This window comes from Rhinolophus sinicus, linkage group LG12 (assembly GCF_036562045.2).
Source record: "Rhinolophus sinicus isolate RSC01 linkage group LG12, ASM3656204v1, whole genome shotgun sequence".
In the NCBI taxonomy this organism is placed as follows: domain Eukaryota; kingdom Metazoa; phylum Chordata; class Mammalia; order Chiroptera; family Rhinolophidae; genus Rhinolophus; species Rhinolophus sinicus.
In genome coordinates this window covers 3,015,985-3,042,965 of record NC_133761.1, presented here as the reverse complement: position 1 = coordinate 3,042,965, position 26,981 = coordinate 3,015,985, and the positions used below count along the sequence as shown (strand labels likewise).

The following is a 26,981-nucleotide window of genomic DNA, read 5'->3' as shown; positions in this document are numbered from 1 at the left end:
CCCCTCCGTGGGAGGTGGAGTGGTCTGGCCACGGCCGCAGTAAACAGCAAGGGAGCGACTGTCAGCGCCCAGCCGGGGCTAACCTCATGTCCCCCTTACAGCTGAGTCTGAGGAGGTGATGGCCGCCTGCAGGGAGCTGAGACTCACGGGCTGAGAACATGCAGTCACACACTAAGCCACACGCAGAGCTGCGTGTACATGCTGACATTGTCCAGTGAGAACTCTAGGAGGGCAATAAATGAATGTCCCCCCCCTCCCCCTTCCCCCCCCCCGTCAGAGTGGTAGGTATACTGTCCAGTAATCAGAGCTGTCATTGGGACAGTAACGGAGCTAGTCGTGACCACATCAACAAGAGAAAGAGACACAGAGGGTGACCGTGAGCCATGTGACAAAGCACCATAGAAGCACGGGAGAGGCCCCTTCCGGGCTATAAGCCACACTAACATCTCAGCTCAGTTGTCCAAGAGTGAAAGGACAGGATCCAGGAAATGTTCCCTGCCCGTGGGAGGGGGGAGAGAGGACCCCCATAGTGTCCCCAGAATAGCAGTAGGTGGAGGCTCCCTCGCCGGCGGTGGCTGGCATTCCAGAGGCTCACTTACAGTGACCCGATAAGCTATATAAAGGTTGTTCTGTGGCCACGACAGAGCCCGGGGTGGAGAAAGCTCTTAATTACAGCCGACGCTCTGGGGTTGGCCCCATCCACAGCCTCCGCCCCATGCACTGCAGGAAGCCGGGCTGAGACTGAGTCCCCTGGGAACCTTGTCCGGCCACAGAGGCAGGCGGTGATGCCACGACGCAGAAGTGCTTTCCCGGATGAGCCCCAGCCGGGGGCACCGTGAGCCGGGCACCAGAGCGGACCGTAGGGGAGGCCCCGGAGGGTGTGACGCCAGAAACCCCTCTCTAATAACACTGGCCACTCCTGCTGCTGATTTTATTCCACTCGTAAGTTTGCAGATGTGTTTTCGTTTATAACACGGGGATAATGATTTCAAGTACCGTGAGCTTCATTCATTCATTTCACCAACAGCCGTTGGTCACCGTGGATGAGGCCGGTGTGCTAGGCTTCAATGACTACATATCTGCTGGGACTACAGAGGGGCAGCTGGAAGGACTCAGCCCCTCGGGCGGTGGGTGCTGCCCTGGAGCCCCGGGATCCTGGACAAGCCCGTCCGCCCCTCTGCCCCCAGCACCATCAACGGTGGAACAGGAGGACTTATTTAGGGGGGCGTGGTGAGACTCCAGCGACACAGTGGAGTTAAAGATGCTTCCTAAACATTGTAACTTACGGACAGGCACCCAGGGCCTGGGGCAAACAACAGAGGGCGTCCCGGTTCTGTGCCTGCCCAGCTGGGCCTCCTTGGGGAGCGGCTCCAATGACAGCTACGTCACTGAGAAACCATTAGGAAGCAGAGTGCAAACTCCAATACAGGCTGCAGCACACATTCACTCTGACAATGGATGCAAGCACAGGTCATAAATGTGGTAGGAAAATCAACAAGTCGGACTCAGTCATCCTGTGTGCACCTTTGACTACAGGCCGGATATGCCGCTGGAATTCTACCAAAGCTCGCGGCACAGTGGTGATTGGAGGCAGTTGAGGTCCTGAGAAGCAGGACAGGTCATGCCTACGGGGCTCAGGAGCAGCCGGGCCAAGACAGGCTTCTGTAGCAGCCTCCCCAAAAGAGTGCTGCTGAAGCCCAGGCCTATTCCTGTTCCCATGTCTCCCTCTGCTCTGCTGCCATGCTCGCTCTCAGGGGTCTCCCAGAGCAGAGCCGCCACTGCTCATGGACCCCAGTCTGGGCAGCCTAGGGGCCAGGGCTGCTGCACTCGCCCCAGACGCCAGCCCCTCACTTCCTGTGCCCTGACCTGGGACTCAGCTTCCCCTGTGGGGGGCAGCCAGGGAGCCTGCTGGTCCTCAGCGGCCACTGCTCCCTTCAGTAGCCAAGCTGGATGGAAAGCATGGGCTCTGGAAGCAGCAGGACCTCAGTTTATCATCGCCAGCATCTGCGTCAGAGCAGAAGGAGACGGAGGAAGGGGGTGGGGGCAGAGAGGGGGAGGAAGACACCTTAGATGTGGGTCTCACATGTGACGTTAGATTGTCTACTGGCCACATAAAAAATAAAAAGAACGAGGTGAGATTAATTTCATAAATCTACTGTACTGAACCTCCATTTCCCAAATATCATCTTGTAAATATGTAACCAATATAAAAATATCTGTGACATTCTTGACTCTCTTTTTCATACTATATCACAAACCTCGGTGTATATGTGACTCGAGCACTTGGCAGCCTGGACCAGCCCCCGACTGGTCAGTGACCACACACGAGAGCAGCCCAGGTCCAGGGCCGCAGTTTCCCTGCGTGCAGACGTCCAGCTAGGAGCACATGCCAACAGCAAGCACAGAACTAACCGCCAGGTCACTGCCCTCGTTTCCTTTAAACAGTATCTGAGCAGCTCCGCCCACATACCAAGCCCTGTTCCAGGCACTGGGGCACCACAAGGAATAGCCTTTCCCTCCCGGAGCTCGTCTGCTTGAGTGGAAGCCAGACCGGAGGCCGATAAACCCCAGGGTACAGACTCTGTAGTATAATTATCTGCCACTTTCCTGCTGCCCCAAGTAGACAGAAGCTTCGCAAGGATGAGAGTAACATCAAATCCATCACTGCATCCTGGGCAACTGGCATGTCCCCCAGCGGAGGAATCACTCAATGTGTAGTTGTGGAATGAATGAACGAATGAATGAATGAATGCATGAATGCATGGTTGGGTTGTTAAAGACTGAATGAATGGATTAGATTGAATCCAATGACTGCTACATTGCATGCTATTAAATGAATGAACCAGGAGGCTAGAGTAAATGGAATGATTACTACACCAAGAAACCCAAGCTGTTAGTCTAGGATTTTCCACATCATCCATACAAAGTCCCTACTCAAAACACCTTCGATCAGGCTGTGAAGTTACCCACAGGGTCCTACGTGCCCGGGATTTCTGGTATAGATTGTGTGACATTCCTTGATTCAATCTTGCTACACTCCTTTCAAAATGTTACTATTAGCTATTTGTTTTGTTGTGCTTTGTTTCTAATTGAAGCAATTGTGAGAGGATTTTGTATCATCTGTCACCAGAACAGAGAAGGCTCTTGTCAGCTTACAGCTGTATTTACCAAAAAGGATTCCCTTTAGACGACGGAGCATAACTTAAATCTTACATCTATTTAGGAAGTTGGAGAAGTCTGACTAGAGCAAAGCGAGATTTTGTTCTAATGAGATCCTGGTGGACAGACAGTGGGCTGGGCGGCCTGCATCTGGTTCCCCTTCTGTTGGTTACAGCCCCCCAATTTTCCTGTGCAGATCAAACCCTTTCCTTGAGGGAGTGGGGGTGGTAACTAACCACTCGCCAACCCTGGACAGGGGCCGTGGTTTGGGCCCCAGACAGCCAGCTCATTTCCACTCTGTAGTTCTGTAACTGGTCTGGGAAGAGCCATGGGCTCCCTACTTGTCCCTTTGACTGAATCCAGGCTGCTGAGCCATGGTCTCCTCTCCTGGGCTGAAGACTCAGGCAGCTGAGATTCACCGAGAGCTGTCTTGTGTGGGCAGCCACAGTCTGCCCGCCCACAGGTAGAAACATCACCCCAACAGTGCAGACAGAAGCTGGAGACAGGCTGACCCAAGGAAACCCACTTCACTCCTCCTGTCCTGGGGAGGGGCTGGCCTCCCAACGACCCCACCAAGGGTCAGAGCCCCAGGTGCCGGGCACAGCTCTGCCTGCCACAGCTCTGGGGGGAAGTGGATGTGTCCCCACGGCAGAGATGAAGATGCCTCTCGGAGACATTTCACCAGTCTCCTGGATCTCAGGGTGGGGCGGATGGGATTAGAACCCAGCCTCTGTGAGTTGCTTTCCTCCTCTGTGGCCCTGGAAGCAGGACGACAGGACACCGCCCTGGTGACAGGACACCGCCCTGGTGACACGCACGTGCTGGCGCAGATGCACCTGGGTTTCTCACATTACAGAACTGGGCATGGCTGCCACGCCCCCAGTCACGTAGCCGGGGCCTCCCCTGGCCTGGCCACCCCGCCCCTCTCTGCTCAAGGAGCCCCACTGGGACCAGGACCCCGCGGCCGCCCACTCACTCTCACACAGCCGGCGCCGCAGCTTGCCCCGGATCTTGTCGATGGCGTCGAAGTCGGACACGTGGAAGACGTGGGCGGACTTGGGCTCGGACGCGATCTCCTGCAGCTCCTCCTTCAGCGCCTCCCCCACGCCCACCGCGAAGATGCGGATGCCCGCCCGGTGGGCGGCGGCCGCGGCCTCCAGCACCAGGTCCTGGCTGCGGCCGTCGGTCAGGAGGATGGCCACCTGCTTGAAGGCGCGGTCCCCTGGGCGGCCCCCCGCCTGCCGGGAGAAGCTGTGACGGGTGATGTAGCGCAGTGCGTCGCCCGTGTTGGTGTGGCCGCCGTGGTAGGCCAGGGTCCCTGCGGCCGCCTTGACCGCCTCCCTCGAGTGGAAGCGGCCCAGCTCGAAGGCCGTGGTGGGCTGGTCGCTGTAGCGCACGACCCCCACCCGGGTGTGGGCGGGGCCCACCTCGAAGGTGTCCACCAGGTTGGCCACCCACTGCTGGACCTTCTCAAAGTCCTCCTTGCCCACGCTGGACGAGGTGTCCAGCAGGAAGACGAGGTCGTAGTGGACAGTTTTGCAACCTGCAGGGGAGAAAGGGGAAGGTAGGGTCAATGGGATGCGAAAAGGGTGCCCTCCTGGGGGGACCTGGAGGTGTCGTCACTGGGTCAGACTGACCTGCCTCAAACACCCACCCAGTCTGCCTCCCACTTGTCCAGCTGCCTTAAAGCTCCAACCTCAGTTTCCTAACTGTCCCATGATGATGGGTGTCCCCAAAGTGCTGTGAGGTCCAGCGGACAGTATATAATCTTACATGAACGTGACTAACATTCATGGAACACCACTGTGTCAATTTCTTTAAATACCTGGTTACAAAGTGCCTTCATTATTGTTTAAACCTGCTACAAAAAAAAGGAAAAAAAATGCATGCCCATTTCAGCAAAGGCGATCAAAAAGTGTTTGAAATGCTCATATTCCCACCTACACAGAGTTAACCACTGCTAACCACGGTGCACATAATTGATTATTTTCTATTTCCATATAGTTGTTGATGAAAGTGGGACACACAGATGTATAAGGTGTTTTCCCCGCTTTCAGCAATGTGCTGGAAACCCATTTCCAGTGCGATAATGCTGGTTTCCATGGCTACACAGCCCACTGCAAGGATGAACATAATTCATTCAGCCAGTGTTCTCTTGTTGGATATTTAAATAGTGTACTGTATTTCAGTACCAGAAATCACATAAAATATATTGCTTCCATATATTTTAAATACGAACTTACACAATTCTGTAAAACTCTGTAAAATATGCTTACATTTTTGTAACTATAAATTTTCTATCAATTACATGATGTTTTTGATTAAACAAAAAAACGGCACTATTTATTTCTGATCCTCAGAACAAACCAGTGCGGAGAACTTGCTCATCCTAATTTTAGAATTCGATAACATAAAACTATTTTCTAAACCCCAAAGTGCTGCACAAACATACAAGGGAACTATCAAGAAGCCCCAGTCTTGACTCTTCCAGAATCTGGGGCTTGGTCATGCCAATAGCAGCAGCTGACCAGGCCTCTGGCACAAACATTTGGCAAGTGAAAACAAAACACACACACGCGCGCGCAGGAAAAACAAAAAAACATTTTGTTATACTATCAGATGGGCAAAAGTCACAAAGACCAAGGTATCTGTTGACCCACCAATTCCAAAATCACCCTAAGTGATTGACCCTAAGAAAGTAATGAGATAAATGGAAGGGAAAAAAGAAAATAAAGAAGGAAGTCGATGGCAGCTCTGCCAAGCAAAATCCTGAAGACAGCATGCTTGATGCCCCATGCGGAACTACTTAAATAAAAATCATCATGTGTTCACACAGGCTGTAAAGGAGTCCTCATCACTGACATGGACACGTTCTTGCACTACATCGTGGGGTGTGAAAAGCTGTGTGTCTGGCTACGTGTGGGATTGTGTGCGCAGGCCTGCGCGAACCTGCAGAAAGAAACTCTGCTGACCTCTGACAGCGGAGGCGCCATGAGTGAATTTACGATTTGGTATTTCTAATTTTATGTTTACAAGCGATGAATTAAGTTCAAAAACAGAAAAACGATGAAGCCATATGCATTCACACACTCACACACACTCACACCGATGCTTCCCTGCCCCACCCTGAGCCAGCACCGTTCGTGAATCTCCCACATCTACTCCTCCCTCTGGATTTTAAAAGCCAAGTCACACTCTGCGTGTTGGGAGCTGAGGTCAATAAAGCCCTGCCTTCCCAGGATGGATCCCTAATAGGATTAGCGCTTTGGGGGGTGTCTGCCCAGGTGTGTGGACTCAGGTCATTCCTGCAGAGGTTTCCTCCTCGACACAAAGGTCATCCTTTTGTCTTTGGGACAATCGTGTCCCAGTCTGTTCAGGACAATGGCTGCGGAGGGCCAGTCCGGGCCCCACCTTCAGGCTGTGACCCCTGAGCAGATTTGTCTTAAGCTGCAGGAAGTTCTAACGGGCCTCACCGGAGGCGCTTGCAGCTCGGGGCACATTTTCGTCCGGAGGCTGCAGAACAGCCTGGATCGTGCGCCTGTGAGAATCAGCGACACGCGAGGAAGGGCCCTCGTCCCGGGGCCAGTGCCCAGGCTTCCGGCCTCAGCTCTGCCCCAGGCAAGGGCCACGCGACGCCGGCAGGTGACCGCTTCTCTCGGGGCGTCTTCCCCTCCGGGATGCGAGGGCGCAGAAGGCGCGGGCCTCTCGGCCTCCCCACTTCCGGACGGGCAGTCCTGTGCCAACGGCCCCGGTGAGGTCTCTCGGGGACACAGGAGCCCGCAGTACAGGAAACCCAGGATGTCCAGCCGTCACTGTCTTTCCAGCTGGCCGGATTTGGGAGGCTCAGGCAAAGTAAAACAGATGAGAAAACTCTGTGACGGCGATAGAGAAACGCAAACCTTCGGGATTTGGGTTTTGTGTTTTGTTTTCGACGCCGCAGGGAAAACCAGCTCGGGCTCTAGATCAGCGCTTCCTGGGTTCTCCCGGCCTCACCTGGAGGTGGTTTCCGGCCTTTCTTTACCTCAGGGCCTCATCTGCAAAATGGGACGGCGTTTTACGCGGGGCGGCGCTTTACGTGCGGGCAGCGCTTTACGACGTCCGGGCGGCGCTTTACGTGCGGGCAGCGCTTTACGACGTCCGGGCGGCGCTTTACGTGCGGGCAGCGCTTTACGACGTCCGGGCGGCGCTTTACGTGCGGGCAGCGCTTTACGACGTCCGGGCGGCGCTTTACGTGCGGGCAGCGCTTTACGACGTCCGGGCGGCGCTTTACGTCCGGTGGTCCAGTGACAGGTACCCTCCCCGCCGCCGGGTGCTGTGAAACCCACGGGCTCATGCTCTGCATCCTCCGTCACTGCTCGGCACCCGCAGTGCTTCTCCCGGGAGGCCTTCCGACAGGTGAGCAGAACCACCGTGTCAGGTGAGGGCCCCCTCCCGCCCTCGGCCTGCCCTTCTCCGGGACACTGCCACGTCCTCCGTCTACGGCGCAGGCTGCCCTGGCCTCCTCCTGGTGGGACCCAGTGTGTCCACTTCCCCTGCAGTGGCCCCAAAGCCTTCAGCACAGCAGGGCCTTCACCCCTGCCTGCTGTCCCCAACCCTCACAGGCACGTGCTAGAGACACACTCACGACTCATTATGTGATAGACTCGAGACAGGCGTTCCGACAGCTCCTTCTATTCTCTCTCACACACACACTCTGAACACTTTCGCACAGTCTCATACACGCTCACACACGGCCTCACACCCATACGCTCTCACATACATGCCTGCATACACACATACTCTCACATATGTGCTTACACGCACTGCTGAAAGTGAACCAGTATCTCAAGATGCTCAACCATAGAGCTGGGAGGACTATGGGGTGGCGCTGGGCCCCTTGTTAACTCTCTAGTCTTGACTTCCTGTTGAACTTTGTGGTAACTTCCGGGGGGGGGGGATGCGAATGGAAGTGGAAGCCATGTTGGCCTGGGGACTGTTTTCCCACGTGGGCTGTCAGGTGGGACAGTGGCTGAGGAGTGTTCCTGTACACACTCCTTGGTGGCTTCGTTTCTTGTTTACTAAACTGTTTTTTCGGTGGATTTTCTGGAGAGTTATTTCTTTGCCGGTTGACAACACTCACACGTACTCACACACATACTGTCACACATACTTACACTCACATGAGTCACACTCACACGCTCATATACTCACACAGGTACTCACTCTCACAAACACTCAACACACACAGACGCGCACTCACACGTATTGTCTCACACACACACAAACACATGCCCTTGCTGCGTAACTAAGTTTTACACACATTGGCTGGAAGACCGCGGACACCCACACTTGTTGGCTGACCCACGCGCACTGTCTCGCTCTCTGCCTCTGTCACACACACACAGTCACCAGCTCACTCTCGGCCACACACCCACGCACGTGCACACTGACTGTTGTGTCTTCAGCCGGGCACAGCCCATGGCATCCCCACCTGCCCTCTGGGCCCGGCAGCTGCTGTGCCCCGTCCATAGCAGCAGCATCCAGAGCAGGCCGGCCGCGGAGGTCCGTCGCAGGCTGGCCATGGCTCTCTTGTGCTTGGGGACGAGCATTTCTTGGCCAGGAAAAGACACCGTTCAGTTCTACTGGAGCATTTCCTGTGTGGAGAAAGACACACTTTTAGAGAAGGCCCTCGAGCTGCGACGTTGCCAAGAAGCAACCTCCAGGCCACCAGTGGGAGCAATTCCCCCAGACCCAGGCTCGGCTTGTGTCCATCCCTGAGACCCGCCCCATCTCACAGCCGACAGTGTGACCTTGTGAAGAGCACCGCCCGTGCGACCTCCCCCTTCACTGATCCCATCTGTCCCCCATCCATCTATGGGCAAATGTGTCCCGAGGACTTGCCAGTCCCCATTACTGACTACCTAAGGCTACACCTGTGGCACCAGCACCCCTGCTTTGGTCATATTTTCTACTTTTGGACATTTAGTAGGTTGTTTTATTGGTTTCAGATGTTATAAGAGGACATCTTTGTACCTGTCTTTACTCACACTTAGTTATTTTCTTAGGACAGGCTTGTAGGAAAATACTCAGGGGGTCATATGAGGTGTGAAAGGGTCCTGATATGAACTGTCAAACTGCTTTACAAAAAAAGTCATCTGGCTTCCACTGCCTCCAGCAGTGTGAATGGGGTGCCCTCTCACTGCATGCCTGGCAGCAGCAAATATCACCAATCCCTCAAACTTTGCCAGCTCAATAGGAGAGACAGTGTTTTTTGCTTCCTATGCATGTCTTTGATCCATGAGGTTTACTAGCTAAGTGTATTTTCCCTTGAGTGTATTTTATTTTCAGGTGGATGTCTATTTAAAAAGTACTTATCATTATCAGTGCCAAGATCCAGGAAATGGAAGAGTTCATAGATTTCACCATTGATTTATTCATTTAACAGATATTTACCAGTGGCTCCCCTGTGCCAGATGCTGAGAGCAGACAGATGAATGACACCAAATCCACCCTCGAGAGCACTCATTGACACCTAGGAGACAGGCAAGACTTGGCCACAGCAAGGTAGGATAAAATGAGCGCAGGTTGAGAGAAGCACAGGTGGGGGCACGGGGATGGGGGTCAGTGAGGGAGGGCATCTCATGACCACTTCAGGAGAAGGTCAGACTTCTTGGTCTAGCACCGGCCAAGCCTAGGTTGCCATCTCTCTGATTCTCACTTGTAAGGACCCTCGGGATTACATCGAGCCCACCCTGATACCCCAGGCTAATCTCCATCTCTTAAAGTTGGTTGGTTAGCAACCTCAAGTCCAGCTGCAAACTTAATTCTCCCTTGCCATGTAACAACATTCATAAGAGAGCATCTTTTATGTTTATTTTTGTGATGACAAATATGTCACATAAATTTTGACATTTTAACCAATTTAAGTGTGCAGTTCAGTGGCGTTAATTAGATTTACACATTGTGCAACCACCACCATTTCCAGAACTTTTTCTCCACCCGAACTGAAACTCTGTAACCATTAAGCAATAACATGAGATAAACTTCCATTAATTTTTTCAACAACGAATTCTAGTTTTTAGTGTATGTCATATGCCTGCTTGATTTAATTTATTCCTAAGTATTTTATGCTATTTTTGATGCCATTGTAAAGAATTATTTTCTCAATTTCCATTTTTGATTATGTGCTGTTGATGTGCAGAAATGCAACAGATTTTTTTTTTAAAGATTTTATTGGGGAAGGGGAACAGGACTTTATTGGGGGAACAGTGTACACTTCCAGGACTTTTTTTTCCAAGTCAAGTTGTTGTCCTTTCAGTGTTAGTTGTGGAGGGCGCAGCTCAGCTCCAGGTCCAGGTGCCGTTGCTAGTTGCAGGGGGCACAGCCCATCATCCCTTGCGGGACTCAAGGAATCTAACTGGCAACCTTGTGGTTGAGAGCCTGTGCTCCAACCAACTGAGCCATCTGGGAGCAGCTCAGCTCAAGGTGCCATGTTCAATCTTAGTTGCAGGGGGCGGGGCCCACCATCCCTTGTGGGACTCTAGGAATTGAACTGACAACGTTGTGGTTGAGAGCCCACTGGCCCATGTGGGAATCGACTGGCAGCCTTCAGAGTTAGGAGCATGGAGCTCTAACCACCTGAGCCACTGGGTCGGCCCTGCAACAGATTTTTGAGAATTGATTTTGTATCCTGAAACTTTGCTGACTTTGTTTATTACTTAGAGCACTTTGTGTGGATTCTTTACGGTTTTCTACATATAGGATCATGTCATCTGCAAAGAGAGATAATTTCACTTCTTCCTTTCCGAGGTGGATGCCTTTCCTTCTTTTTCTTGCCTTATTGCTCTGGCTAGGTATGTGAGTCTTTTTATACGTTGTAGTGTTTGATTTATAATACTTTGTTGAGGATTTTTGCATTTATGTTCATGAGAGATACTGGTTTGTCCTTTTTCTTGGAATGTCTTTATTTGGTATGGGAATTAGGTTAATGCTGGCTTCATAGAATGAGTTAGGAAATGTTCCCTGAGCCTCTATATTCTGGGAAAAATTGTAAAGAAAAGAATGGCCTTCGACCCAGGAATAAGCGGAGCGATCATAATAAATGCCCGCTGAGTGTGGCAGGCCTGGTATGGACTCTTTATGTTCTTTGTCAGTACGAGTAGGATTTCATCTCCATAATATGAGGATGATCTCTATTCTGCCAGGAGTGGGGGGGGGGGGCGGGGGGGCATGCAGTGAGAGTTACACAAAATCATTTCTACAAAGCGTGCAGCACAGATCCTGGCACAGACGAGATGTATGTGCAGTCACTGTGAGACTTTTGGCAGCCCATTTCCTCACCCCCTCCAGCCCATCTCATGTTGCAGCCCCTGCAAACATGGGTACCATGACTCCATCTCTCTCTTACCAGGCCCTGAGCTCTTTCTGGGGCTTGGCTGCCCAGCTGGCATGACGTAGGCCACACCCTGTCCCTAGGAGGCAGAGATGTGCCATTAGTCTCCAAAAGTCCAGCAATTAATTTACCGAGCTGAGTTTCTTCCATAAGCCAGCCTATCACCATGGTAACCAGCATTCACCATTCAGGGACCCAGAGGTGGGGGGAAGAAAGACACTGAGCAGAAAGCAATTTAGAGCGAGAAAATGAGATTTGGCACACTGCTAGGGCAGCCCGGGCAGAGTGCGAGCTCTGTGATTCAGAGTCTGGCCACTGCCCACTGTGGGAGGGAGCTGGGTAGAATGAGGTGCTGTGATGTGTTGCTGGGGTGACAGGTGACGCTCAGGGTAGGAATCTGGCCCAGACATAAAAGCACAGCCTGGCTGTGTCCAGGCCACCGAGCCAGGGCCTTCACCCCCAGGCCCAGCTCCGAGCCTCTGTACATGTCCCCTGAGCTGTTTGTGATGCAAACTGCACTTGCTGTCGCAGAGGGGAAGAGGAAGCTGGATGGCTTCTGTCTCTACAGGGCTGCCCGGCAAGAGCTGGAGGCCTGAGGCCTGGATTCAAAACTCAGCTCTGTGTGACCTGGAGCAAGTCCCCTTCAGTCCCCCAAAGCTGAGTAGCTTCTGTGTGCCAGCCACTGTCGAAGGAGTGACTTCTCCTGGGGCAGTCAGCATAATGAGGGAGCTTCTCAATCAGAATCCTGTGTTCAGATTCCACGTCTGCCTCTGACTAGCTGTGCAAACCAGGGGAAGTCACTTAACCTCATGACCTCAGTCCTTTCATTATGCAGAGGGGGTAATAACCGCTATGTCACAGGCATCGGGAGCAGTCAATGAGTCAATACATGTAAAAAGCTGAGAGCAAATGCCTAACCAGCGCGCGCTTAAAACATTCTGTTTTTGTCATTCCCCAGTCCTTTGCTTCTTCACCTATCAAATGGGACAACATCCCCTACTTCATAGATCTGTGGACGAGATTCATAAGGCAATGGTCACGATACTCCCACAAAAAGTAAGATGTTGACCATTACCGTCATAGTCCATGTAAAGGGGAGACTTGTCAGTTTGAGCTGTTGCGAGAACTCAGCTGTTGGCTGCTTAGGGGTCCTGGGAACTTCAGTGTTTTACTCTCTAGTTCAGCCATGCCCCAAATGCATGGTAAGCACCTGCTAAGTGCCAGGCACACAGCATAGGACACTTTGTCCCAGGAGCTGGATACCTGATGGTGGACACAGACAGGCAAGTGGATGCTTGCGTTTTCATGTGGTCACTGCTCTGACAGACGGAGGGACGAGTGCCTGACTCAGGCCTGGGAGCTCAGGGAGGCTTCGTGGAGGAGAGATGCCTGAGTTGGCCTGGAAAGATGGCTGGGGAGTAGCAGGAGGATGAGGGCTGCCTTCACCCGGAAGAGCCTGCTTCCCTTCCAGTATCATTCCTGGCATGAGCAGGAAGCACAGTGTTTTGGAGGTGGGGATGGAAGGAATGCTGAAAGTTAAGGCTGGAGCAGAAGGTAGGAATTTGTTTAGAGGAAGGCATTCAAGTTTAAGGAAAGAGTGTTTAAACAGGCAGGCTAGGGACTTGTGCGGTGGACCCTGAGGAAGGGATCAGACTTTGCCCCCGGTACCAAAGGGTGTACCTATGCGTCTACTGCTATGATCTAGGAAACCCTATTGAGAAGGATGGATGGAACAGAGGGACCAATGGAGAGGTTAGTGCAACCTCCAAAAGGAGATGCCAATGACCTTTCCTAGGACAGCAGCAGGCCACATGGTCCAGCTGAAGATTCCATGACACCAGAGGACTGGCAGGGAGTGGAAGGACAGAGGGAGGAGAAGGCTGGAAGGAAGCCCAGAATTCCAGTTCGAGCATCTGGAAGCCAGTCACTGATGGGAGCGGAGATGATAAGTTTGGGCTGAACATACTGCATGAGCTGGAGGCACCTGGAAGACAGCCAGGTGGAGACGTTACAAAAAGGTAGACATTGGAGTCTCAGGCTCAGAAGAGACCTGGGACTGGAGACACTCCTGGAAAAGTGCAGAGGGAGGGGAAGCCAGTGCCCCGGGGTGTGAGGTTGGGAGAAGGAAAGGGAGAGCTCCAGCCTCTGGGAGTCTCTGGTCCTGGCGCTGAGCAAGAACGCCCACCCAGCCTCACGTCCTCTCCACGCCGACGTTCCAAGACCTACATGCAGTCAGCTTAAGCGCTCAGTGCCAGAACGCAGGGTGCATTTCACGGAAGGAGATGGAAATAGAATGAGAAACATGTTTTCCTGACCTCCTTCTTCATGCTATGGAATTCAAAAGTCTTTCCTATGGGATATTTTTTCCTTAAGAAGAGGCCAGATGTCAGTTGTGTTTCTTTCCCAGTTGCTAAAAGTTGTGACTGAAGTTTAAGTCATGTCTGTCTATTCTTGAAACAATGAAGATTTCTTAAACTAGCCAAGGACTTGCAAGGCACGTCCTTATCCTAAAGCGTCGCCCACTTCCTCACGATCCTGCGCTCTCCGGACTCGTAATTAACTAATTCAGTGAATAATGACTGAGTCTGGGACTAGATGCCAGGCGTTGTTTACTTTCTAGGGAGAGAAGAGAAAAACTAAACAAGGACACAAATACATAACAGTATGGTTTCCAAGAGGAGTCATCGATTTGAAAACAACAGGGTCATGTGAGAGAAGGTGACTTGGGTGAGACAGTTTTTACGCTCTGTAAAGTCTCCTCTGAGTTGGGGACATTGGAACTGAGCTCTGAAGAATGGGAAGGAGCCACCTGAGGGGGCAGGTGAAGAGTGAAAGGCCTCCCTGAGTTCTTGATTCCTGTAACCAGCAGCCTGGGAAGTGGCCTCCAGCCCTCAGACTCGCCCGTACCTCGCTGTCCGCACGACCTCACCAGAACCAAATGAGGCTTCTAAAGCACAAATAGGGTCTTTAGACTCGTGGAGGAATCCTGCAGTGACCCGTCCCGGCCTTCAGATAGAGCCCAGTGCTCCCCCATCACAGACCTGCCTGGACTGGCCCGTACCCACCTCTCGCCTCACCTTTGGCACCCGATTGCTTGTCGGCTTGGCCTGATGTGAACACAGAGAATAGAATGGGCGAGTCGGAAGAGCAGGGGCAAGCAGCCTGCACTCCCATGATTCCATGTGGCAAGGGTGCGCGCGTTTCCCATGAGTCAAATGACCACCACAGGAGGAAGCTAGGCTTGGGTTAGTGGGTGGGTACCCAGCCAAGAGAGCTGTGTGTACATGAGGGAGACTCCGGCTGTGAGAAGCCACAAAGGGGAGCTAAGTTTGGAGATGCTGAAGGCTCCTCGCCATGACCTTGAGGGCATCACTTGAGTATCTTAGCCGAGTGTTGCCCAAAGGCCAGAGGCACCCAGGACTTTTGTGTTGCATGAGGCAAACATGTCCCCACCCTGTTTTATTTTTTAGTTTTGTGTTTTTGCTTTAGGGGCCAAAGTAAATATTTAACTTAGAATGAAAAAAAGCAATGACAAAAAATTACAAATTTTAAGAAGCTGACAAATACCAGAAACATCAGAAAATCCAGAAAAATATTTTTCATTAACTGCCTGACTGCTGCTATATTTTCCCTACATTTTTAGCTTTATACTTTAAGATTCCCTCTTCATTTGACAGCAGTGTTGTAATACACTGTCTCTGATAAGAATGAATAGCTGTTCCTATTTTGTAAACATAAGCCAATTTGAGTTGGGGTTCTTTCATTGCAAACCCCAAAGCAGGCCCAGCACATAGGGGGCCAACTCGTGTCTGGGGCTCACCCAGCCTCTTCCACAGGGCATCTCTGGTTCCTTAAACTCCGTCCTCAGTCTATATCTTGTCTTTTCTTTCTCTCCTTTCATCTTTGATTGACAGCTCAGTTTAAATAGGCTTTCCCAGAATTACCCTGTTCAACCTCCCTGTCCAAGGGCCGACTTCCAGATCCTTCCAGATACCCCACCCCTGCAACCTTCCTGGGCCGATGGCTGACAGTACAGACAGGAGGACACCTCCCTTCCCCCAGCCCCACCAGCAGCATAAGAAAACGCTAATCGCTCTTTATTGTTCTATTGGTCTGTTCACATGTCTTAGAGCTGTCATAGCCCCCTGCTTATTTCTTTCACATTTTCAGTACTGAATTTTTCCTGACTTGTTTTCTTCTTTCTTTTCTTTTCTTCCCCTCCCAAATACACTGTCTCAGTTCGTATCACAAGAGACTGTCTCAGGTTACAGGGTCCTGAGGACACAGGAAGATATTTCTGTTTAATTTATTTGGGGCAGCGTCTGGTCTGATGAAGCAATGCACATAAATAGTGTTGCAGCACCCACACTGGTTTTGGAGGTGCTGTCCCAGCAGGCTCCCCTTTTTCTGGGGGAGAATGATGAGAAGCCCCAATCAGTGTCTCCCCATGAGATGCGAGACAGTATGGTGGACGGCACAGCCACAGGCCGTGGGGCCAGACAGACGGTGCTTTGGTTCCCGGCTCCCTCCCCTCACTAGCTGTGGGAGCCCAGCTCGGGTCTCCCTCTAAGCTTCAGTTGCCTCCTCTGTCAGAAAGGGAGCATTAACCTCCCTCAGCAGGTGACTGGATGGGTGAGGGTCCCTAGCACAGTGCCTGGTTGCCAGTCAAAAATACAAAAGGCTACCAGTAAGTCAAAGACGCTGTTATCACCAGAGAACCTTTCCAGCATGCCTTTCATACAGACCGTGCTTGTGCACCAGCGCACAGACCTCTGTCTGAGGGCACACGCTCCACACAGCGTCGGGCAGCTTCCCTCCTGAGGCTCCTACACCTGGACCAGGTTGCACACTCCCCGTTCCACTGTGAGTGCAAAGGGCCTGCTCACCTGAGCATAGCTGTCCTCGGGGGTGACAGGTCTGTGCGTGTCATTCCCCAGCCTTCTGTTCAAGGCCTCGCTCCGTCTGATCCCAACCTCCTTTTCCAGCTCCATGTCCTCCCCACCTCAGAACCTTCTCCAACCTCAGAGATGTGGCTGTCTTCCTCCAACAGCCCAGCATTTCCTGTTCCTAACTCTTGGGCATGGCCTCTGCTGTTACCTCTGAGATGATGTGCGGGGCAGACTCCTAGTCACACTTCAAAACCCAGTCCATATGCCTTCCCTCTGTGAGGCCTTCCCAGATTTCCCGGGCAGGGAGTGTGTCACTGTCTTCTTTAGGTCCCCGCAGACTCCTGGTTTGTACCACCCCACAAGTGGCATTAAAATGCACCTACTTGTTGATCTGTCTTTTCCACTGAGCTCCTAAGACTGAGGGATTGTCTCTGGTCTCTCTTCCTCGGCGCCCGGAATAGATCCAAGTATCAGTGTAACAGGGCAATGAATCAACAGGTTGAGGGTCTGAACTATACTTAACTCTATATTTAACTTAAATAGTAAGAGGGAGTTCTCTTATTTTTTCCAAAAAAAAAGTTTTTTTCAAATAATCTTGAAACTTCCTGTGAACAGAGCAGGCATGTGGGTTGGCATAGGAGTTGGCCTAGTCACCAAGGGAGTTTCTTTTCTTCCAAGAAATCACTTCAGGCGTGGCTCTGCAGGCGTGAGCACAGAGGGCAGAGGGCAGGGACTCACCAGGAAGGGAGGCTCTGCAGGAGAATCAATTCGCAAATGTGTCCAACGCAGGGACCACAGAGGCTTGTGCACCTTCACAGTGGGAGGCTCTCTGGCTGGTTTTCTGTGGGAACCTGTGGCTCTGGCGTCACTGTGCTGGGACTCCAGGAACAAAGCTGAGGGGAGGGGCTCGGAATGTCTCCCCTTCCAGGGGCTTATGGGCGGGAGCTCTGCTTGTTACCTCTGTGCTTTGCTAGCTAGGTTTGGCAAAGTCTTTTCAAATACAGTCTGCGCATTTCTTGGTGGGAGAATTCAGCAAGAGAATGTCAGCCTGTTGAAGGGTTTTGTGTCAGCAAAGGGCCGCCTCCGTCCCATCCTCTTTCCTTCCCACCTGAAAAACCCTCTAGGCATGGCTGATCAAAACTCGGCCTTGTTAATTAATTCTCTAACTCGCTCACTTATCCATTCATGCATTTGCTTTCTCGTTCATTGTTTCATGAATCTGCTCACTCGCCTGTCCGTCTGCGCAGTCATGCATTTCTGCACTCCCTCCCTCTCACACGACTCACTAACGCACCCACTCACCCACACAAATGTCTACTCACGCCACGAACACTTTACCTCAGCTCCCCCTTTCCAAGGCCTGTGCCAGAGTTTGGAGGTGAGACAAACAAGGAAAAGTGTCTGCCTCTAGGACCGTACATGGTAGGGGACAGTCCAAAGGAGGGACACTTTAAAAACAGAGTGGTGAGTTCTCCTCTTCCCCCCAAGACACAGCTTCATGGCGGCCATGTTGTACTTGCCCTCATTCCCTAAGCACACCTGACACAGCAGGTGTTCAGTGTGTTAAATGAATGGCTGGACGACCCCTGTAGGAAGAGCTATCATGAAATGAGAACCAAGAGGCAAGGGATTATAGAAATGTATATTTATGTATCTGCTATACATCTCCCAAGTCACTCTAGGGAGGGGAGATCAAGTGGGCTGCGGCCCTTTCTTTCCCAGTGTAAGGACAGGCTCGTGTGGCTGGAAGGGGATGCCGGGCCCTGGAACCTTTAGAGGTACTGGAGCATTGACCTACCAGGAGCCGAGTGCCACACCTGCTCACTGACCAGTGGTTCTGGGGGCCCAGGCTGACGCTCCCCGTGTTTTCTGAGCTGAAGGGCCCAGCACAGAGATGCGCTGAAAGGTGCTGGAAACCACACAGCCAGAAACAGAAGGGCCGGATTCAGACCCAAGCCAGACTTACACCCAGCAATACCGCCCAACCCAGGAATCCAGGCCCCCTGTGCTCAGTGGGGCCGCGACAACGCCCAAGGTACCAGAGCCACCTGGTCATCAGACAGAGCCCTCCCTGAGCGGGAGCTGATGACGGAGAAGAACGAGCATCCGTCAGGCGTGCCTGTGTGGGAGGCGCTGTGCTGGGCCTGGGAAATACCAGGAGGACGTTTCCAGTTTGGGTATTTCATTCACTTATCTCATCATGATTTAAATTCAGTGGTAATTTCATCCATCCAATATCTATGTGCCAGGCACCTGATTATCACCATTTTGAAATTACTGTGTTCCACAAAGATTTGTTGCGTTCCTACCATGCCCAGCATTGTATAGACACTGGTCGTGTACAGATAAGTAGTGCAAGGCCCATGGATTCGAGGGACTCATTGCCTAGTGGCACAAACAGACAAGCCCATAGTGGATTCCAGCCGTGGGTGACGTGGAGCTGTCAGCAGCACGGGTTGCTGGGGGCAGAGCAGGTCAAAAACTGAAGAGGCAGGGAAAGTCCCATGCTGACTTGCCCATAGCAACTAGGGAGCAAGGGAAGAAAGTGGGGTCACCGTTAGGTGTTTCTCCAGAGGCCTGGAAGCACCCCATCCAGGGCCTCATTCTGTCCATCAGTTTTGCTGGACAAATGGGGACCATCACACCGCTGCCTAGGGGACTCGCGGCGAGCATTAGACCAGGCGAGACAAAATACTTACAATCCAGAGTACTTCCTGTGAGCCAGATACTGTGCTAGAGAAAGATGTTTTTCTATTCGTTGTTATTCCCCAGTTGTTCAGATGATGGATTTGGATTGATGTGTATGTTTGGATACAAAGTTCTGAAAGGATATTTGCTGGAATGCTACCATTGGCTAAGCTGGCGCAATGAGAACGCAGGACGGTTGCCGAGATGGGCGCACATGGAACCATACGGTTTTCTTTTATAATTTAAAACATTTGAATGGTAAATATTTTTAAAAAGGAAAAGATATTCCAAATGGCATATTTGCCTTTTTGCATGAATTCCATACACTCACCTTAGACACTTAGGGCAGTCTGGGATTTTGGTTAAAGGCACAGCCTTTGCGCTAAGGCATGGGTTTGAATCCCAGTTCTGCCACTTCTGGTTGTGGGACTAAACATCTGTAAGGCTCAGTTTGTCCATCTGTACAAGGGATCATAGCACAGCTAGTTCACAGGAGTAATGCTGTATGTGAGAAGGTCTGGCACACAGCCTGGCACCCGCTGGCACTCAACCTCAGGCTCAGGGCACATTTCTTTTGTTTTCACAGAGCTCAAACGATGTCATAGCAAAGGGATTTGATTTAATTTATTCTAAATAGTCCCAAAAAGGTGAAATAAGGACTGACAGGGAAGTGGCAGAGAGAGAGCTGTCATCTCAGTAAAAGGAAGACTTTTTAAGCAGAGAGTCAGCAGTGCACCAGAGGCCGCCCTGGGAGGTGGCGATTCCTCTGTCACTGGACGTGGGCCAGGACGAGGTGGGCAGGTGCCGGGGAGCCATGTAATTCAGTCATCGGATAAGGAGATTGGACTTGCTGGCGCTGAGATTAGTTTGCTCTTTCTGGTCCTTATGGAATCAAGAGCAGCCTGTCGCAGCTGCTCAGCCACCTGACAGCCAAGGCCAGCTCCAGGGGGCCTGGGTCTCCAGTGTTTACTTAAAGGAAAGGCTTCCCCTTAGAGATGCTTTCAACCAAAAGATGGTGTGCATTCCTATTTGTTCAAAATTTTCTTATGAACCAAACCTAAAAAACTTAAAATGATACTCGCATCTCTGTCAGAACATAGCCACAGTAAACTAGAAGTAGTGAGTTTCCGGTAACTGGGAGTGTGCAAGCTAAGGGAGTAGACAGTCGGAGGGAGCTTAACCATCAGATGGGGTTTGTCACAAAAGGATTGTGACATCTTCACAGCCACAGCGGACTGGCAGGCCCACCTCCACACATTCCGTGGGTATCTGCCAAGACTTCCTCTGTTTGTGCCATGATGTTCCCGGCCTTTAGCCTCTCCTGAGAACCATTAAAGTGCCCATGGGCTTTGACCCAGAAATCCTGTTCCTTGGCCGTAATCTGAGGGGAGGGACATCATTGCAAAGAGGCAGAAGTCACGTGCACAAACATGCCCACTGCAGTAGCCGGCGGGGATGGCTGCCAGGCCGTGGCTCATTTATGGAAGGGATTGTAAGAAGCACGGCGAAATGGTCCTTAGGCAATCCACAAAGAAAACGGTCGCTCTGGGTGAGGAAGGATAGTGTCATATCATCCCTTCATTTGACTTTGCATCCACATGGTCATCTACTCACTGACTCACTGGATTCAGCAAACACTGTGCTGGCCCCAGGCACAAGTGCTCAGGAGAGGTTAGCCCGGCCCCCAACACACACGAAATGAGGAGTCCTCAGTGAGGAGGTCAGAGGGTCAACCACCCTTTGTCCTGTTAACTAATGAGACCTGCGTTTGAGACCCACTTGTCTCTAAATGCAAAGCAGGCAAGTCACTCACGCTCTCCTGGACTCTGTCTTCTCATCTGTAAAATGGGGAATTGCACTTTCCCATTTTTACCAGATGTTGATCTTCCTCGATTTTGTAGTTATATTTGTTGGACCACCTGGCATGTCTTCAGTTCTTGAGTAGGGGATTGGCTGAAAAAGCCTCAGGGACCCTTCCCACCCTAAAACATGTGGGTTTTTCTCATTTCCTGCTTCTCCTTGGCAGGCCTGCATCAATAATGATGCCCCCTTTCGAGGGGGAAGTTTTCCCAACGTGGGGAAAAAGGCCTTTGTTAACAGGAAAATGGGTTTTGATCCCTCAGGTGTGACTTTGAATCTTCCCTCCTTGTATTCCCTCTACCTGTCCTCAGGTATGTCATTCAAACGCTCTGATCTTTCCTTCCTTGTTTATAAAACCGAGACATGTATAGTTCATGGCCCCGGCCCAGATATGGAGGAGACACTACACAACCTATGTCAGCCTCTGTTGTCATCACCAGCAGCCCCGAAGGAAGAGAAGGAGGCAGGAGAGAACTAGCAGAATTTGAAGGCTGGAAAGGAAGCACTGAGGCAGTGCAGGATCTCCAGCTGAGAAAAGGCCTTACATCTCCACCTGGTGCAGGCAGTCAAGGTTCCGCTCAGCCCCCACCAGCCCTGTGAGGTGCCGTCCCACCTCTGGCCACTATTCACTGGAACTGGGCTGGAATCAGGGCTCAGGGAAACTTCCCCGGCCAGTCCTCCCACTTCCACCCTTTGGGGACCAGGAGAACAGACCAGCTGCCTCTTCTGCATGGCCGCCCTCCAGATGCCCGTGGCCACGCGTCTTCTTTCTGCCACACCAGAGGCTCTTTCTTATGGTAGCGGTTATCTTTCCATGTGGGCCATGGCTTCTGTTCCCAGGACATCCTGGTTTCTCTGCCCTGGAAGTCTTTCCACTTATCTGCAGCCCTCTTACGGTGGAATCAGAGGGACAGAGATAACCGGGATCCTGTCAGAGCCGCCAACTCCCGTGTCTGGGGAGACCCTGCAGGTCGTCCCGACGACCCTGGATGACCAGAGGGCACATACCTGGCTAAAGTGGGTGGCTACTCTGACAGCCTTACAGGGAATGCAGCCAAAAGTTGTCCCATCTTCTCATTTTTCACGAGAAGCCAGAGAGTACAATTTGTACAGGAAATGTCCTGCACGTTTTCTGTTGGCAAGTCATTAAAACAAATTTCAAACCACCTATGGAGCATTACAACTGTCTGGGGGCTGGATCAGCCTATGGGCCACACACTTAACCATTTTGTGGGTGTGAAAAAACTTTTGAGAATCTGATGAAACTTTGAAGAAGCCCGAGAAAAACCAGTTACAAACAAATTTCAGCTCCAAACATTTTAAAGCGCTCGCAGATCCCCTGGAGCCATTCCTGGATCCCCACTGAAGGGGACCCTCCTGTCCTCTGCCTCTTGCCTTCCATGAGGGGCCCAACAACAGGGTGACAATTTCCCAGAGTCACATAGTAGGCCCCCGAGCCACAGAGCGACGGAAATCTAGGATGGGGTGGGGTGCTTCCTCCCACAGAAACGCCGCTGCCGCGCCCTCCCCAGGTCTGTGAAGCAGAAGCAGACAGAGATATGCCACATGCCGACCACTTTCCAGGCACTCACGGGGTTCCCTTATGTTGTCCCTTCTGTCACCTCCACTTGGCAGCCGAGGAAACTGAGGTTCACTGGACACAGTCCCCTAGCTCAGGGCACCCAGATACAGCACAGAGTCAGGAGCAGAAGGCAAGACCGGCATCAAAGCTCCATCCTCCATGCACCTACTGGCCAGCCTGCCCCACTCAGCGCCTCTCAGCGGCCTCCAACAGCGCAGCAGCCCTGCGGCTTAGCACTACTGGGAACAACTCTGGGACTAAACTGGAAGAATCCAAAGACGCAGCCCAAAGCTGGGTGGTTCTGACAGGCAGAGCCTGGCTTTGTAGGACTGCCAGGCAGACATCGTCAGTGAGACAGACAAATTGGCGGCTGGCATGAGGTTCTGGAAGATGACAGGTGAGGGACTGAAGCTCTGGGCAGGGGCACCCAGCAAGGGCGTCCTTCAGGGGATGCTGATAGGGGTGTGCCCGTCATCTCCTCACCTCTGAGTCTCAGCTTGAGTGAGGAGCGGTGAGGGCACGTTTTCCAATAACATACTAATTCTAGTTACACTTTATAACCTGGGCGTGATCTCCGCTGCTACAGAGCGTGATATGCAGAAGAAAGGACAGCAGCATGTCCCTGGACTAAAGAAAATTGGGAGGGGGATACATCGGTCAGATGGGAAAGAGATCTAAGTTTACACCCAAAGGGCGGAGTTCCTTTTGACAATAAACGCAGAACTGAAGAGGGTATTCTTCCCCCCTCCACTGGTTTTGCTTATTTGCTTTTTGGTTTTGTTTTTTTCCACCATCTTTCTGGCTTTTACTCCAAATGTCTTACTGGAAAGTTGGAAGAGCTGGGGATATCTGAACAACTTTAAAAGCAGCACTCAGAAATGGGCCCCGCAGCTGACACCCCGCACTGCCCCTGCCTCCTGCCTCCTGGGCTGCTCAGGAGGTAGGTTCTCATAGAATCAGACAGGTAGGTTCTCACAGACCCTCAGCTGGGAACTGTGGCCACTCCTTGAGGAGCTCAGCGTGTTCAGGCGAAGGAAATGTCTGAGTTTGCAGAGGGCACGCTCCAGGCCGGCTCTCATGCACCCAGGACTGTCCCCTCACGTCACGGAAGACGGTGGAAGCCTGAAGCCCCTTGACCTCCAGCAGCCCCAGCAGAGAAGAGAGCTGGCCTTACCTGGAAGGGGAGATGCCAGCTGGGGTTCCAATCCGCTTGAAGCTGAGTCCTGGAGAAGATGCCAGCCCCAGGCAGCCCCCTCCTGGGGGTCACCTGCCAGCAGCTCCACCCACCCTCCCCCCAACTCTAGCAAGTTCAGTCTCTAAACAAGACTTGTAATAAGTCTGGGGGCTTTGCCCAGGCCAGGGGTCCCAAGAGAGAGCTAGTTTTAAAACAAATAAATATAGTAAAATGTAACGCTTGGAAGTTAGAGAATAAAAGAAAGTGTGGGAGAAACAGAAAAATAGGGAAAGGGGGGACACTTCCTGGGGAGAAACGCAGCAGCAGCAGCAGCTGGGCCAGCTGCCGCCCTAGAACAAAGCTGCTCAGTCCCCCCAGGGCCAAAGTGGTCAGAGCGGTGGGATCCCCAGACTGAGTGCAGGGGGAGGAGCCAGGCGGTGGGCGGGCCGGGAGGAGGGTCGGTCGGGGCGGGGCAGGTGGAGAGCCACGGGAGACCGGGATCGGTCCCCTCAGGGCGGGAGGAGGCCGGAAGAAAGGGGGACAGGAGCTGGGAAGGGACCTGAGGGGGCAGGGACTGCTCTGGGTTCCAGGCAGCAAAGAGGCGTCCCTAGGAAGCCCAGGACTGGGGCTGACAACTCTGCCCAATTATAGATTTCACTGGATATTTTGGTCCTTTTACAGCCCAGTCTGAAATAGCCCCTACTAGACAGCAGCTGCGGGCAAGTTTGGCAAGTTCAGAAGGGATCAGTGTGTGGGGGGGCTTTGCCCTTTGTCCTGCATCGAGTCCCACTCCTGTCTCAGCACCTACCTGCCTCTTCTACCCACGGCCAAGTTTACTGGCTCGCACTGTACAAAGGGGAGGGGTGGATTGATCTCTTTATCTTCAGATGTGAACTGTGAAGGCTCAGAGAGAGCCCTGGTCACCTGCCAGGGCCCCCCAGCAGAGCAGGGGCCCAGGCGGGCCATTCCACCTGGGTGCATACCCAGCATACCCCAGACAGTCCAGGTGTAGGGGTGGAGTGGGGAGTGGAAGGAGGGTCCTCTCAGCACCCTCGTGTGGGAAGGACAGGAAGCAGGGAAATGGGCCACCACAGTGAGTGGCTGAGGTATCCTAAGTGCTGTGAGACACAGAAATGAAATGAGGGGGGAGGACACAGGGAAGACCGGATAAGAGTAAGCCAGGGGGTGGAACAGCAAGTGCAAAGGCCTCACTGTGAAAATGAACTTGGCACATCTGAGGGGCAGCCACAGTGGGGTCCCCAGAACAGCCTCTCCCGTCCGATGACCCTTTAGGTCCAATGTGGGAGGTCTGGCTCAGGAGGTCAGGGAATCCTCTCTGAGCCCCTGCACCATGGCTTTCCTGTAGCCCAATACCCTCCGCCTTATTGCAGATGAAACAGGGAGCCAAAGCTGGAGTGTCCCTGTAGACCAGTGGCCTCCTCCTAAGCTCCTTCTCACCTGGGTGCATCCATGCCCAGAGAAGAGGCCGGGTGTGTGGTGTGTACTCAGCACTGTCACCCACCCTCATCCCTGTGCTTTTCCAAACCAAACCTCGTTATGGAAATGGATCCATGGGCTGGCAAACACCATGCTCTGCCTCAGAGAAGAGGAGCTCGAGAATTCACTTTGTTCTTCCTTCCCTGCCATGAGAGGCCATGAGGCCAGGGGCCGTGGGCAGAGTGTTCTGGAAAGATGATTCCGGAAAGCTCTGTCTCACTTCCTTCCTCCTCTGGGCTATTTCTCTGCCAGGATGACATATTGTTCGAATTTCTAAGACATATTAAACAGAGATAGAAAACATGCATATGTATCATTATACCCACCAAAAATATATGGGCGCACATTAAAGAGGAAGCGAATGTCTCCATGACTTAGTTTCTTCCCATTTTTATCACTTGTTCTATCGCTGTGAGAATGTCACAGATCGATGTACGGATAACTTTCAGGTGATTGCCAAGCACAGTCCCGATCTCTGTGTGGAAATGAATCTGTCTTCTCTCTCAGGGGCTGTCTGCTCGGGCTTTCACAGAGCTGCAATCGGGGCTGGCAGAGCACACTTCCTTCTGACGTTTCTGGGGAAGAATCTGCTGCCGAGCTCGTTTGGGTGGTTGGCTGACTTCATTCATTCCTGCGGTCAAAGCACTGCGATCCCTGTTTTCTCAATACCTGTGAGCATCAGAGGAGGCTCTGAGGTTGTCCTCTCCATCCGCGGCTCCCAGGGGAGCTGTCTGCTTCCTCCTCACCCTGGGAGCCTGCTGGCTGCCTCTCCTGTCCTTTTCTGCCTCTTCCACCACAGCCAGAGAACGTCGTCTGATTTCTCGGGCTCTCCTGGATGACCTCCCTCTAGTAAGGTCAATGTGACCACATAACGTAACAGTCATGGGAGTGGAACCTCCTCCCTTTCTAATGTTCCGGGGGTCAGGGCTGGAGACTTTCCTGGGGGTCATAATTCTGACCTGCCACGCCCTTTTATCAAAATTCTGCAGTTACTGAAATTTGTCGTTCTTTTTCTTCCTCTTAAAAAAAAACTTGTTTATTTCCTGCATTTCTATTTGACTTTAATCTCTATGAGGGCAGTAAATGCCATCTTTTTGTTCACTGCTGTATCCCCAAGTCTAGTATAGTGCTTGGCATGTAACAGGCATCAACAATATTTGTGAAATGTATGAATGAATGAATAAGAGAAAGAAGAAATGAATGGTGGAGAGGCTGCCCCATCCTACGTGATGCACTCAGGGCCACCCGTACGTTTTAAATCAGATATGATTGCCATGTTAAGATGCACCAGACTAAGAGGTTAAAACAGTGAAAGTCACAGAAAAGTGATGGGACCGGATTGCCCAGGTTGGAAGGGCGGCGGCGGGGATGATATTTGGAATGGGCCGTCTACTCAGAGGTTCTGCTGGACCTCCGCCCTCCACCCCCACCCCAGGGCTTTTCTCCCACCGGGCACCAGAGGGGTCCTTTGAAAAGTACAAACAAACTGTTCATTCTGCTGGAAACCTCCTGTGACCTCCCCTCATGCTGAGAGCCAAATCTAAAGCCCCGGCCACTGGTCACACCGTGTCCTTCACAGACTGCCCGAGGCCTGCCCACCCTCCCGCCTACCCCTGGACCCTCACAAGGAGCTGCAGCCACAATGGCCTCCTGGCCCTTCCGCAAACCCAGAGCCCCACTTCCGGCTCACACCTTTCCAATGGCCGTCCCTCTGACTAGAGCCCTCCCCAGATGTGTGTTCTCTCCCTCCACAGAGGGCTC

General features: G+C 52.2%; 1 protein-coding gene across 2 annotated transcripts in view; it reads right to left on the bottom strand.

Annotated features, from left to right (window-relative positions):
- COL22A1 (collagen type XXII alpha 1 chain) overlaps positions 1-24,113 on the bottom strand; it is a 200,560-nt gene extending 176,447 nt beyond the window's left edge. For both annotated transcript variants that reach the window (XM_074316437.1, XM_074316438.1), the window contains exons 1-3: positions 23,724-24,113; positions 8,630-8,792; positions 4,136-4,702 (exon numbers count right to left, since the gene is read on the bottom strand). In XM_074316437.1, the coding sequence (XP_074172538.1) occupies positions 4,136-4,702; positions 8,630-8,747 (685 nt within the window). In that variant the 5' untranslated portion in view covers positions 8,748-8,792; positions 23,724-24,113. The remainder of the gene's footprint in view (positions 1-4,135; positions 4,703-8,629; positions 8,793-23,723) is intronic.
- Positions 24,114-26,981: the final 2,868 nt, after the last annotated feature.